The sequence below is a fragment of the Pogona vitticeps genome, chromosome 2, assembly GCF_051106095.1.
Source record: "Pogona vitticeps strain Pit_001003342236 chromosome 2, PviZW2.1, whole genome shotgun sequence".
Lineage (NCBI taxonomy): Eukaryota > Metazoa > Chordata > Lepidosauria > Squamata > Agamidae > Pogona > Pogona vitticeps.
The window spans coordinates 197311449-197327030 of NC_135784.1; the positions used below are offsets into that span (position 1 = coordinate 197311449).

General features: G+C 41.7%; 1 protein-coding gene across 2 annotated transcripts in view; it reads right to left on the minus strand.

The window, feature by feature from the left end:
- ELP1 (elongator acetyltransferase complex subunit 1) overlaps window positions 1-9080 on the minus strand; it is a 53033-nt gene extending 43953 nt beyond the window's left edge. For both annotated transcript variants that reach the window (XM_072991889.2, XM_020808978.3), the window contains exons 1-7: window positions 8917-9080; window positions 8387-8556; window positions 7579-7731; window positions 6706-6787; window positions 4927-5007; window positions 2219-2304; window positions 157-256 (exon numbers count right to left, since the gene is read on the minus strand). In XM_072991889.2, the coding sequence (XP_072847990.2) occupies window positions 157-256; window positions 2219-2304; window positions 4927-5007; window positions 6706-6787; window positions 7579-7731; window positions 8387-8556; window positions 8917-8989 (745 nt within the window). In that variant the 5' untranslated portion in view covers window positions 8990-9080. The remainder of the gene's footprint in view (window positions 1-156; window positions 257-2218; window positions 2305-4926; window positions 5008-6705; window positions 6788-7578; window positions 7732-8386; window positions 8557-8916) is intronic.
- Between the last annotated feature and the right edge of the window lie 6502 nt (window positions 9081-15582).

Consider the following 15582-nt stretch of genomic DNA (forward strand, 5'->3'; position numbering starts at 1 on the left):
TCAAACTCCACTCATACTGAATTGTCATTAAGGTGTAGACAGAAACATCATACATTGCACAATGGCAAGTTTTAAAAGCACAGTCGTCCTTTCTCTTCCTTGCCCAAGGAAGATCTACTAGCAAGAAGCATGCTGTTGTTTCGCATTGATACCAACCTGTCCCTGGGCAAACAGCACTCACGGAAAGGTACTGTCCATCTCCTCTCCAGGTGATCCGAGGTCTACGGTCATCCCATGGCAAAGCAGGTGACACTTCCTAGGAAAGCAAGGTGTTGTAGATTTCCAGAAGGAAGAGGAGAGGGGTGGGCAACTTGCAGCCCGGAAGCCTCATGCAGCCCCTAACGGCCAAATGCAACTTCCAGCTTCCCTTTCCTTTGCCACCCACCCCAATAAATACGTAGTAGACCTTGGGTCTAGATGGGCAGGATAGAAATCCAAATTAAATAAAAATAATTTAGAAAATCAATACTTTTTTGGGGGGAGAAATAGACTCATGAAGTCTCCTTATGGGAACAATTTCTGATGCTTTGAGGGCCACCAAACAACTTTCCCCCGACAATTTTTAAAAACTGGCCACTAGAGGATATAAGCAGTTTTTATCAGTGAAAAAAAATATATATCTAAAAAATAGGGCTGGGGCAGGGATTGCAGAACTGCTTCTCCAATGTCCAAGGGTATATACAGTGGTGCCTCGCACAACGAGTGCCTCACACAACGATGAATTCACACAACGATGCCTTTTTCTGTCAAATTTGCTGCCTCACACAGCGATGTTTCCTATGGGGGATTTTCACACAACGATCTCCCTTTTCGCTCCTGTAAAAGTGTCTTACAATGTTTGGAAGCTGTTTTAAATGATTGCAGTGGTTAGTCCACCTCCTGAAACCTATGCAAACTGATTTTGGTGTTGTTCTGACACTTCGTTAATTTATGATGATTTTTTGAATTTTCTCCATTGGAAACCATTGGATGGTCTGTCTAATGGTTTCCAATGGAGAAAAAACAAAAAATCATCATAAATTAACGAAGTGTCAGAACAACACCAAAATCAGTTTGCATAGGTTTCAGGAGGTGGACTAACCATTGCAATCATTTAAAACAGCTTCCAAACATTGTAAGACACTTTTACAGGAGCGAAAAAGGACTTCGCAAAGCCATTGGAATGTATTGAGTCGGCTTCAGTACATTCCAATGAAGGAAACATTGTTTCACACAGCGATGTTTCCTATGGGGATTTTCACTCAGCGATGGCAATCCGTTCCAATTGGAACAGATTAACCGGTTTTCAATGCATTCCTATGAGAAATGGTGTTTCACAGAACGATGTTTCACACAACGTTGATTTTTTTGGAACCAATTAACATCGTTGTGTGAGGCACCACTGTATGTTTGTATACATTATATGACTCTGTGACCTTAAGAGTCTCTGGAGATTGCCTATCCCTGGAACAGGAGATGGTTTTATAGTTGGACCGAAATCACATATGCTGTGTCTTCTGACTTCCCTCCTGGTTTGTTTTCTATCATAATCTTCATTGACTTAGCCAGCATGGAAATAGCTGAAAAATTAAAAGAGTACTACCACTGTATGTGAATTTAAAGTGATCATGACAGCATTGACTCTCATATCTCAAAATGCTTTCCATCTTTTCCTTCTTATAGTATCCAGCCAGCTTTCCTTCAGAGGGCAAATCTGAGCCACATTTGCCCGTTGCCGGTCCTGATAGATAGCAATATCTATTTAATTTAGGGTTCTGCTTAGAGCATAAGGTCCTCTTGAACTCCAACTTGGTTGTGTTCTCATACCTTCACCATTGATAGCCATGTAAGAAAGGACAAGCCAAGAGTTGGCATGAGTGAAATAGAAGCATTAGCTTTTTCCTCCTCCCAGCCATGTGGGAGGACAGGAAGTGAGAGACATGTGAACTCTAGCCTCTGCTTAGGTTGCCAGAGTGTTGTGCATGATATGTGAGATCCTGGTTTAGCAATACATGCCAATATGGTTTGTTCAACTCAACCAAGATCATGCAGGGAGTTCCATGGCTGAACATGGATCTAATCAGGTCAAGCTGAATACTCTTACTGCTACACCAGCTCCAAAATCACTACACCAGTTACCTTATTCGTTGCAGCAATTTGAATACATATTTTGAATGTGGACAGTGCAAGGCTCCCCACATTTAATACTAGCATTTGTATTTTTATAGAAATACAATACCAGTAACTTGGTGTGAGCAGCTTGTTTGCCTTCTGATCCATGGAACTGTGTCTCCTTCTTACCCCATCCAATAGTAATAAACTTCCCTAGAAGTAAAGCAAATAACAGTATCTGTAATTGTTAACAACTTGACAAAGAAATGACTGTCTCAACTTTTTTAAATATTCCTTCCAGCTCTCCAAACATTCTTCAAGTTTTAGACCACATTCATAACAACCACACAATGTCCTGCATTTCCCAGGTGCAAATGGAACCAAGAGCAGTTCTCACAATATTCAAGAAGCCTTAATTCAAATACAATTTAAAAGAAAAACAAAAACATTTATATTCTGATCTTTGACAGGTTTCTTCCTGATACTTTCCCTTTTAAGGACTGATCAAATTCATTCATGTTTATCATTGATAAACCTATTCAAAAAAGTGCTCTGAAATCATCAATGGCTAAGCTTGCTTCTTATTGAAATTAAGGTGATTCCAGAACTTGGAAGTAATGAGAGCACAGCAAATCCATTGTTATGATTTTATTGTTACTGTTGCAAAGTAGAATCGTAATTGGTAACATCCTTACTGTTATATACATGTAGTAAATAATGTTCACTTGTAACTTGCAAGCCATTATTTTTGAGGTGATATTTGGAAAGTTGGGGCCAGTGTTCTATTTTTAAAGTAAATGTAAAAACACTGAAAAGCAGCAAAAATATTCTTAAACTAGTGAGTGTTTTTAAAAAATGAAATGGCTAAAGGTCTGTGGACTTATTTTTCTGGATTGCTATATAACTTCCAGCACTCTCCAGATAGCATTTCCCCTTAGGCACCAGGGAAACTTTGGGAGTTGTAGTCCAAAAACATAAATCGGCACACATTTAGAAATAGCTAATGCTAACATTAATTTTAAAAAATATTGTTAAGCTCTAGGTATTTTCTATTTTTGCTTTCAATAAAATATCAAGCAGATGAAAGTATGCTAGTTTTAGATGAGACAGCCGTGTTAGTCTATAAAAACATATCAGGCAAAAACAAAAGGCAAATAACAAATAAAGAAGACAAAACACTGTGACTAGCTACTATATTTTGACGTGGTGGCACTGTGAATTAAACTGCAGAAGCCTCTGTGTTGCAAGGTCAGAAGACCAGCCGTTGTAAGATCAAATCCACACGACGGAGTGAGCTCCCGTCGCTTGTCCCAGCTCCTGCCAACCTAGCAGTTTGAAAGTTTGCAAATGCAAGTAGATAAATAGGTACCACCATGGTGGGAAGGTAACAGCGTTCCGTGTCAAGTCGCGCTGGCCACGTGACCATGGAAACTGTCTATGGACAAAACGCTGGCTTTATGGCTTGGAAACAGGAATTAGCACCGCCCCCTAGAGTTGGACACGACTGGACTAAATGTCAAGGGGAACCATTACCTTTACCTTACTATATTTTAGTATGAGCTTTCGTGGACAAGCCCACTTCCCTATAAATAAGAGCGGGCCAAAAATAAGGTAGTTAATTAAGACAGTGCTGGAAAATTTTTTCCACCAAATGTAGCGCAACATATACAATGGCTAAAATCCTATTATGCAGCTGTGTGTGCTCTGATGACAATATCACCACCAGTAGCAAATCACTTGTGATTAAAGGTGCTTCTGGGATCCATGCAGCTCGTAAAAAAAGTAATGAAGCTGCATCCATCAAAGATCGCCTTTCATTAATGGCAATCTGCAGTTGCTGATGGCATCATCATTACATATGTGGACCTGTGCAATAGGATTTCAGCTGCTGTAATAGACAATTAAAAGAAAATAAGGCAACTGAAGGGATTTTAGGGCGCAACTACACAGTGGGAGAAATATGGTTTGATCTGCTGTGATTATCAGCTTAACCCACAGCTGCTCCACTAGCAAATGCACAGCTATCCGTCATGCAGGAATCTATATTTCTCTGGCTTTTAAAATACTTCAAAATGCATTGTGTTGAAAATATTTCCAAAATACTGTAACAGTCCAGGTCCAGTATGTTTTGTTTTTTTTGAGTTCTCTGTTATGTTCCAGCAAGTCACATTTGGCTTATAATTATAGGATATTCGACATACAGTGGTGCCTCGCATAACGAGCGCACCGTTTAATGATGAATCCGCATAGTGATGCGGATTTTGCGATCGCTAATGCGATCGCATACTGATGTTTGAATAGGGCAAAAATCGCTTTGCATTTCGCTTACCGATCTTCGCATTGCGATGTCGGGGGAACAGCTGATTGGCAGTTCCAAAATGGCCGCCGGAAGACCCAAAATGGCCACGCGCAGCATTTTCGCGCCCTGCCCTCGCTTACCGAGGGCGCGAAAATAGTGGCCAGATGGGGAAACTTCGCTCAACTGTGAGTTTGGGTCCCGTTGGAACGCATTAAACAAGGTTTAATGCATTCCAATGGGCTTTTCCGTTCCGTTTAGCGATGTTTCCCCATAGCGAAGGTTAATCTGGAACGGATTAACCTTGCTATGCGGGGCACCACTGTAAGTGAAATATTTAAAGACTGTTTTTACTATTACTACCCTGCAATGAATTTCCATGGCCAAACAGGGATTTAAACCCAGGTCTTCTGAGTCCCAGTCCATCTCTCTATGCATTACAACACACTGGTCCGTGTATTCAGTTTATATATATAAAACATCTGGAAAGTAACAATAATGTGTTTTTTCAGGATCCAGCGTCTGCAGCATCTGCTCACCTTCTCCAAAGTCATCTTGATGGATCTGTCTTTCTGCAATCGGTTCAAAATCCCTCGTCATCAAAATGAGTGTCTGCTGACCTGTCGCACAATAAACACATAACAAGCTCTCTAATTAAATAAACTTGTATTAAACCAGAACTTGCCTAAATTAATGAAACACAGAATCCCAAGCCCTTTGTCTGTAATCGCTGACTGGGCAGCTTAAGATTTGGAGTAGACATTTGGAACAAAGTTCAAAAAACCCTACTTCTAACACAGAATGGAACAGAATAACAGACCCTCTGTATGTCAGGATTTTTCTGCAATGCGTACTTAGCTTGGATATTGGGGGGAGGGGGAGAATCAGTTGAATGAACAGCCAGCAAAATAGCAGAGTATTATAGTCATTGCCTTCGAACAAGAAGAACAATCTGCTTCTTCAGTAGTAATCCACGGGACCTACAGGCACAGTCTTGTGCAGATATCCTCAGGGATGCTGGCAAGCCTTTGGGTCCAAGCCTTTGGTACCAGGTTCTGAGTCCCAAAGCCCAAGTCTTATTAAAAATAAGCTCTTTTCCCCAGAAAAAAATGGTGAGTTCTGAGTTGCACATCGAGTTCAAATCACTGGAGGGGAAAAAACCCAAGACTATCCGAGTTGAGTTATTAGTGTGATTTAAGTCTGACTTGACAGCAAGTCCCGTAACTCAAGTCCCCATCCCTGGATATAGCACTAGCCCCTTGCAAACTATAGTTTCCTTCAGTGGTATTTCACCACACTTTGCCCTTAACATGATTAAGTCCAGGGCAGGGTCTTGTACCCCAGACGTTGTTGGACTGGACTCCCAGCATTCCTCACCATTGCTTTGTGATGCCTAGGGTTGATGAGGACGGCAATTCAACACTGCCCGGAGGGCTGTGCTTTGCCCATTCTTAGTTTAGTGTCACAAGTGCACCAATGCTAACTGTGTTTAAATGCTAAGCAGGCTCTTCTCCTAATCAGGATTTGAAGATGGCTTACAAACATTCGCTTATCTAGTTGCGCAAACATATCACAAACGGCATATCGTATTTTTCTGTGTATAAAACAACACTATTTCCTAAAATCATTAGAGGGAAAATTTGAGGGTCATTTTATACACGGAAGGAGGCGGAGGCAAAGCAGCCGCCGCACTTGGCCGTCTCTCATGGTTGTGCATTGACTGCTGCCGCCACCATCTAATCGCCTCCCCCAGTGTGACTACCAGGGCTCACCTCCAGCTCACATCTCCGCCTTGTTCCCTGCCCAAAGGGAGCCCGCGAGTGGTGCTGGAGGAGGAGATTCCAGCAGCGGCAGCAGTCAATGGGCAGCTGTGAGTGGCTGCATCCACCTCCACCTCTCGCCAATATGTGTACCAATAAGCAGCAGAGTTGTTGTGGGAGTGTGTGTTCCATTTTGTCCAAAAACCCTGTTGAAAGATGCATACCCAGTCTCTTTAATCTATGTTTTAAATCAACAAAGAGAGAGAGGTGAATCATAAAATCATAGAATAATGGAGTTGGAAGGGGCCTACAAGGCCATGGACTCCAAACCCCCTACTTAATGCAGGAATCAAAATCAAAGTAGATCTGACAGATGGTTGCCTAATTTTCTCTTGAATACCTCTAGCATTGGAAATGCATACTGAAGAAGAGAAAACGTGTGCTCCCACTCTTGGCTATCATTTGTATGCAATGTTTTGCAATGAGCAAACGCTACAAATGCATGGAGCCAAAAGGATAAAACGACTGAGGAGTAAATTCTGCAGCTTTGCTCTGCACCTGTAGCGAGAAGAATCAGCTCTTGGTCAGGACTCCAGCTCATCACAGTCAGGCCACTGTCCACACTGCCAACACATTCCAGCTGCAAAAGAATCAAGACCTGTGACTAACACGGCTCTCATACCTTTAATGGCAACCTCACATTGAGAAATCAAGCAGGTCAAGCTTCTCCCCAGGCTTTGGCCTGCATCAATGGCCAAAATCTGCTGGTGATTTCCCCTTCTGTAAATTAAATTGTGTAAGACATGGGAGCAAATTGCCACTAATAAACAGGGTGTGGGTTGCACTTCTAGGTGTACAGCACATAATGCATGTCCAGAATGCATCCAAAATTGTGTTAATTAACAACAATTTGCCACTGTGGGCTTACACGATTTCATTTACACAAGCATAAATCCCCAGTAAGATTCTGTCCAATACTTATGTATGCTCCTATTCTAGTGACTAGTTTATCATCCCTTAAAATCCATATATATATTTACAATCTTACATAAGAGACTACCCTCACTGAGCTTTAACCAATGGGTGTGCTCTAACCTGATGGAAGTATATCCACACCAAAGTCTATACTTTTGAAAAATAGAGGAGAAAGCTCAACAATTACAATTAAAATGAGATTCAGCATTTCCACATGATGGGAAAGCTGCTACTGGCTGTGATCTCCTGTTACATGCACACTGCAAAATATAGATACATGGCAGTGTAAATCCCTTATAGATACCTTTTTCCTACCATATGCAGAAAATTTCAAGGGATCAATTTATTACACTTAAAACAGAGGACATAGGCTACCCCTCCCAAACCAATTAGACTAATAAAGTTAAGGCAGAGTATCTTATTACATGCCTTCCTTTGGCATTACCAAAACTGTACCTGGTTTGTGTTCAAGTTGCACAGTATAACATCTCCAGTTGCTGTAGCCACACAGACGGACTCTTGATCGGGCAAGTCCTCGATACCCACTATGAGCCCACTTCCATCTTCTGGGAGAAAACCCTCAGCAGTCAAAGGAATTTCATTTGCCACCTTTAAATGAGAGACAATGATCATTGGCTCATTACATGACATTGCGATAGAAGGTGGCTCTTAGAAAGACTGACACCGGCAAAGGTTTTAGATTATGTATTGTTTTTCCTTACTGTTTCACTCATTGTACAATGTGAAACCCTAGTTTCGGCTATATAGAACTAGAATAGTTACTATTATTCATTTTACATTTACACAACAGTAATGGCCTACATGAAGATTGGAAATATCTTAATTTAATTTGCCTTTTTAGTGGGATTTTTTTTTACAACAGTGTGGCATCCAGGAAAACATAAACTCCCTCTACAATGCACTTGTTTTTTGAGCTGTATTCTTAGGAATCCTGAAGATTCATGCATGACTATCACAGCATCACACTGAAAAGAACAGTTATAGAAGACAAAATGCTCCATTTGTTCTGAAAATGGAGAAAAATAAGCAGTGGTGCTAAGAATCTGTCTCAGAATATAATTCCATAACTGGGGGACATAGAAGAAGCCTTCCCAAATACTGCAAGAACTGTGAATACATTTGGCCATCCTCTGGGCAATGACAGTACCCTGTTAATTGAGCCTTACACTCTGGAAGCATGATTGGATTACTTCTAATAAGCAGATGAATCCATAACTGACATAATTGCCATGTGGAGCCTTACCTCTTGTGTGACTGGATCTAGCTCCACAATTCCATACTCGGTGGTGATTAAAAGCGTCCCCCTGTCGGAGCGGATACAGAAACCCTGAGGTGTTCCAAGAGCTTGAACTGGTTGGCATTCCCGCACTCTCAGAAGTTTTAGATTTCTCATGTTGTCTTTAGTGGACACAACTGAAAAAGCGAATAAATGAAAGTAACAAATTGCATCTGAAGTCCAGTTGTGGGCATGAGCTACAATCCTACTGGTATTTATGTAAAGTTTGCATAATTTGCATTGCTAATTGTAGCTAACTGAAAAGGTGCTGGGGCATATCTCCACCGTGGAACCAGATCTGCAACCAAACACATCGGATTCCTCACGTGTTAAATTATCTGTATGGAGGTGGTGGGGAATCTTTTGCAAATATGGGCCCTCTTAATTTTCCCCCTCCGTTCCAGTTCACAACGTGATCACGTGTATGATCAAAATCGTCGGGTGAGGGGGCGACAACCCTCCCCCTTTGGCATCCCAGCCCCGCACTTCCCGCTTACCTGAGAGCAAGCAGCTGCCAAATGCACGCGGGTGGAACCTACTTACAGACGCACAGCGCCTGCCATGTTTCATCCATCGAACGGGCAAGGCTGGCACGGAGCACGCTCAGTGAGGCTTTGAAGCTGAAATCGAGTGAGGGCAGCTCCATTTACACGGACGCATGTTCAGTCGCATTCTGAAGCCGAATAGATTGAGGGCGCCCGGCTAAAATAAAGCGCGCATGCTCAGAGGAATTCTAATCCTGCCGTAATTCCAAGGAGGGTAGTATAGTACAGTAATTACCAAACACGCAGGCGATGTGTTTCTTTGGGTTCTAATTCATCAGAGCTTGCTCTCGAAGACGTCTTTGCATCTGTAACCTATGGAGAAAAAACGGGGGTGGTGGTGTTTGCGGAGAAGGGAATGCTCTAACATAAAAATAAAATATAGATTAGATCGAGAAGAGAGATAGAATCTTGTACTGTAAATCATGTACACAGGCCATAACGACTCACTGCTTTGCACTGGATAAAACTGGTAATCTTAGATAAGGGGCAATACGAGTGACTAGATGAATTTTTGTTAAACTGTTAAGCTGAAGACAGGCAATAGCAAATGTAGTATAGCCTGGAAGGACAGATCCTGAAACTAAGGCTCCAATACTTTGGCCATCTCATGAGAAGACTCCCTGGAAAAGACCCTGATATTGGGAAAGTATGAAGGCAAGAGGAGAAGGGGACGACAGAGGACGAGATGGTTGGACAGTGTCATCGAAGCAACCAACATGAATTTGGCCCAGCTCCGGGAGGCAGTGGAGGACAGGAGGACCTGGCGTGCTCTGGTCCATGGGGTCACGAAGAGTCAGACACGACTAAACGACTAAACAACAACAAAGTGTAGCCTACCGTTTAGTGTTTACAGAGATAATAAATGAACAAGAAGATGATTTGTTGGCAAGGTGATGTCTCTGCTGTCTAGGTTTCTCATTGCTTTCCTCCCAGGAAGCAGGCGTCTTTTAATTTTGTGACTGCTGTCACCATCTGCAGTGATCATGGAGCCCCAGAAAGTAAAATCTGTCACTGCCTCCATATCTTCCCCTTCTATTTGCCAGGAGGTGATGGGGCCAGTAGCCATGATCTTAGTTTTTTTATGTTGAGCTTCAGACCATTTTTTGCACTCTCCTCTTTCACCCTCATTACAAGGTTCCTTAATTCCTCCTCACTTTCTGCCATCAGAATGGTATCATCTGCATATCAGAGGTTGTTGATATTTCTTCCAGCAATCTTAATTCTGGTTTGGGATTCATCCAGTCCTGCCTTTTGCATAATGTATTCTGCATACAGTATAAGTTAAATAAGCAGGGAGACAATATACAGCCTTGTCGTACTCCTTTCCCAATTTTGAACCAATCAGTTGTTCCATATCCAGTTCTAACTGTTGCTTCCAGTCCCACGTATAGGTTTCTGAGGAGATAGATAAGGCACTCCCATTTCTTTAAGGACTTGCCATAGTTTGCTGTTGTCCACACAGTCAAAGGCTTTTGCATACTCAATGAAGCAGAAGTACATGATTTTCTGGAACTCTCTGGCTTTCTCCATAATCCAGCGCATGTTAGCAATTTGGTCTCTAGTTCCTCTGCCCCTTTGAAATCCAGCTTGTACTTCTGGGAGTTCTAAGTCCACATACTCCTGAGGCCTACCTTGTAGGATATTGAGCATAACCTTGCTAGCATGTGAGATGAGTGCAACTGTATGGTAGTTGGAGCATTCTTTGGCACTGCCCTTCTTTGGGATTGGGATGTAGACTGAATTCCAATCCTCTGGCCGCTGCTGAGTTTTACAAATTTGCTGGCAGTCTAGCACCTTAACAATGTCATAGTTTAAGACATCTTCTTGATGTCTTCTGCTTCTGTTATGTCCCTACCATTTTTATCCTTTATCATGTCCATCTTTGCACAAAAGGTTCCTTTAATATCTTCAATTTTCTTGAACAGATCTCTGATTTTTCCCTTTCTATTATATTCCTCTATTTCTTTGCCCTGTTCATATAAGAAGGCCCTCTTGTCTCTCCTTGCTATTCTTTGGAAGTCTGCCTTCAATTTTCTGTAATTTTCCCTATCTCCCTTGCATTTAGTTTCCCTTCGCTGCTATTTGTAAGGCCTCGTTGGAGAGCCACTTTGCTTTTTTGCATTTCCTTTTCTTTGGGATGGTTTTTGTTGCTTTGCCTCCTGTACAATGTTACAAGCCTCTATCCAAAGTTCTTCAGGCACTCTGTCCACCAAATCCAGTTCCTTAAATCTGTTCTTCACTTCCACTGTGTATTCATAAGGGATTTGGTTTAGATTATACAGTGCCTGACTAGCCCAGTGGTTTTTCCTACTCTCTTCAGTTTAAGGTTGAATTTTGCTATGAGAAGCTGATGATCAGAGCCGCAGTCAGCTCCAGGTCTTATTTTTGCTGACTGTATAGAGCTTCTCCATCTTTGGCTGCAGAGAATATAATCAATCTGGTTTCGGTATTGCCCATCTGGTGTTTTTAAAAAATAGTTTTCAGCACACCATGACATCTGAGGCACTTTAAAAAAATCAGACATGGCACATCACAAGTTTACTCAGTGTAATATTAAGTGTTGAATATGAAATACGTATCAATTTTTTTTTGATGCGGTCAAAATGTCACCACAGGAGGCAGGTATCAATAAGGGTTTTTTTTTTGAGGGGGGGAAGTGCTCTAAGGATTGTTGAAAAGGGGGGAAATGTTATAAAAATAAATATAGAAAGAAAAAGAGATTCTTAAAATAGGCCAGTGTAGCCTGGCCATGGTTCAGAATGGTCTGCCTAGCTCATCTATCAAGATCTCAGTAATATATGATAGACTGGCCCTCTCATGCACAGTTGAATCATGCATGAATATTATCCCACTGCTGACGAACGTGGCATGTAATTACATCACCACAAGATTAGACGGTTCAGTAAATGAAACTGACAAGTACACAAGCAAAGGGGGCAGAAGGGAATTGTTTTTAAACCTTGGTAGGCCTCCCTCCATTTTGATGTCCTAACCCTCTCCTTCTGAGATAGATCTTCTTCCTAGATTGTGATGACTTTACTTCTCTTGGTTTGCAAATTAGAATTATTCAGCCATATCTTGACCATATCCAAACAACACGTACACAAGGTACATACAAGTTCTCTCAAAATCTCTCTCATCTCCCCAAACAAACAAAATAATGGCCACCATGATATCAAACTCACTTGACATACATTGCTTTCAGATAGCTCCCTCTTGAGGCAAGAAACAATAAAACAAAACTTGTTATACTCACAGCACTATCTTACATATGTTTATTTAGTTGTGGATTCTTGCTTCAGCAAAGGGTTTGGGTTAGGTGAATTAAAGCCTGAATGTTTTCCCTCCTTTTACCGTGCTTTTCTTATGCAACCACCTTGCTTCCAACATGGAATTTTACAGGTGTACCAAAGACTGTTTTGTTACATTATAAACCTTTCATGTTTTCTCACTGCTTTGTCCATCCTGTGTCTTACCAGAAAACAAATGCACGCAGGGGGAAACGACAGAACAATCGTTCACAATTAATTTGAGTTGGTAGTACTAGTAACTGTGCATCCAGAACCACACACTGTTCCATCTTTGCCTATGAGTGATTCCCAGACTATGCTGTAGCACCCCGTAGTGCCCGAGAAGGACCAATGTTTGTCTTGAAACATTAAGCCCCCATGCATCTATCAAAACTCAACGTCTATCAGAAATTGTACAATGCTTGTTGCTCTGCCAGTATATGAAAATTACCGTAATCCTAAGCGAGACATTAAGGACTCATCAGATATAGTTACCACTAAGCTTCAGGAGTAAACAGCAGATGAATCCCAGATACCTCAGCCCTGCCCAGAAAGTGCTGCAGAATTTCGAATTTCAGGTTCCACTTTTCTAGCTGCACAGCACAAGTGCTGGGATTCACAGGGCAGAACAGCTTCAAGATCCTAAGAGTATACCACCTTTTTTTCTCATCGAGTACTTATAATCTGAATAACTCAATCTGAGATAATTGAAGCAGAAAGAATAAAAATTATTATTTTTATAATTGAGGAGATCAGCCAAGAAGCAAAATATGACTGCCTACAACAGACCTGAACAGACGAACTGCTTCCAACAGACTAAAGAAAGCAAAAGAAGCTCAGAGCAGAGAGGTGGGGGCTGTCTTTGAACTCAGAGGCTGAGCTATTGCTTCCTTCTGGATTGACTGATAGTCATCCTAACCCAGAAAGGTCCCTCCTAGCCACATCTACTAGAGGTAGCATGCGAGATTGCAATAACACCAACAGAAAGTACAATCCTACATGTAAGTAGGAAGAGGCAGATGTCTGTGTTATATATAGGTGGAAATAGTTTGAAATGTTCCATTACTTCCTGGCAGTCAAGCTGCCGTTATAGTTGCTCTGGTAACCGGCTGTGCCACACCTTATTAATATATCTTGAGCTGCCAGAACTACAGAAAAATATTGAGAAATGCTCTCTGGTTCCCTTTGGTATCTAATTCTGATATTACACCTTCAAAATATAAACAGGCAAAAGCCAAAAACAAATAATTCCCTTGATACTTAGGATAGACAAGAGAATGACACAAAACTATTTAAAATTCATACAAAAATATCTATTGAAATACCTATCAAAATCATGTTTGGCAAAATAACTGCTTAGTGTGTGTTACGTAAGAGTAACTCAGGTGTTACTCACTGCACCTAGAAAATAACATTGTCAGTAATAGTTACATCTTCACTCTAATTAAGGGGTTACAGGCAATGTTACAGAGTTCTGAAGCAGTGAGAAGAAATAAATACATGAGCCATGCTCAGTCAGATCAAAGGCTTCACTGATCCAAAATTCGGTCCACCCAGCTGCCGATGGGGAAAGCTACTGGTAAAACAGGAACGAACCCTCACTTTCTTCAGGAACTGATACATCAGTACCTCTGGTACTGGAGCAGAAACACAGCCGCCCCGAGTAGCATAACCACTGATGGTCACAAACCTCCACTAATTTTTCCATTCCTTTTTTTAACAGCATCCAATTTGGCCACCTTGCTATATTTCAGGGCAGTGAATCCCTCAGTGCCCTCTGCATTGTGTGAAGAACTACCTCCTCTTATTTGTCCTTGATCTCCCACCATTCATTTTGTGATAATTTAAACAGTGATGTTTAAATACCTGATTTGGCTCTGGTGACATAGGCCTTCGTTACTTTCTGCTCGGATTCCTTTAATGCACTCTAGGTGGAGCTGACTTTGAAGCATTTGAAAACTTCAACTGATTCAAAATGTATTCGTGAAGGCTTTCATGGCCGGGATCTAATGGTTGTTGTGGGTTTTTCAGGCTCATTGGCCGTGTTCTGAAGGTTGTTCTTCCTGACCTTTCGCCAGTCTCTGTGGCCGGCATCTTCAGAGGACTGGAGTAGGAACCCTGTCCATGCTCTGTTGGTGTTTGTTGGATAGTTGAGTATTTATAGCTGTGGGAAACAGCTTTTGTCTTTTTTCAGGAGATGGGGTGATCAGCATGTTTTGTTGTGATAAGGGGGGGGAGAGATTATCTGTCACTATGATTGATGGGTATCGTTAGCTGATCTTTTTTGTGCAATGATCCCTGGCCCTTGTGGCTGGGTAGAGTTCGTTGACCTTTTCCAGGTTGTATTTTTCAGAATGGGGCACCAGGCCGTGTTTAGTTTTAGGCCTTCTTCTTTCCTGTTGAAGTTCTGTTTATGGAGTTCAATGGCTTCCTTGTGCAGTCTAACATACAGATTGCTGGTGTTGTCCAGTACTTCAGTATTTTGAAATAGAATTTCATGTCCAGCTTGTTTTAGGGCATGTTCAGCTACTGCTGATTTTTCTGGTTGTTTTAATCTGCAGTATCTCTCATGTTCTTTGATTCTGGTGTGAATGCTGCGTTTTATGGTTCCAATACAGTGGACCCTCGACTTACAGACGGCTCGACTTACAGACTTTTCGAGTTACAGACTTCTCTGGCTGCAAAATTTAGATTCGACTTGCAGCCGGAGAATCGACTTACAGACCAGAAAAAAACCAAAATGGAACAAAAATAGAATAAAAACTGCCAGTTGTGGAATTAATCAGTTTTCAATGCATTGTAGGTCAATGGAGATTTGACCCACAGACTTTTCGACTTACAGCCACCGTTCCAATACGGATTAATTCCTTAAGTAGAGGGTCCACTGTATATACCTGTCCACAACTGCACGGTATGTGGTAGACTCCTACAGTGGTGAGGGGGTCCCTTTTGTCCTTTGCTGACCGTAACATCTATTGTATTTTTGTGGTGGGTCTGAATACGGTTTGTAGGTTGTGTTTTTTCAAAAGTTTCCCCATGCAGTCTGTGACTCCTTTGATGTATGGCAGAAATACTTTATTTGTGGGTGGCTGTTTTTCCTCTTCAGTTTGGTGTTGTTTTCTTGGTTTGATGGCTCTTTTGATTTCATTCTTGGAATAGCCATTCGCCTGTAGGGCCCAATTCAGATGGCTGAGTTCAAAATGCTGCAGCCAGGCTGCTGACTGGGGCTGTTATAGGCTGCATATAACTCCCTTGTTACAACAGCTTAACTGGCTGATTATGACCTGTAAAGTGTTGGTTATGACCTGTAAAGCCCTATATGGCTTGG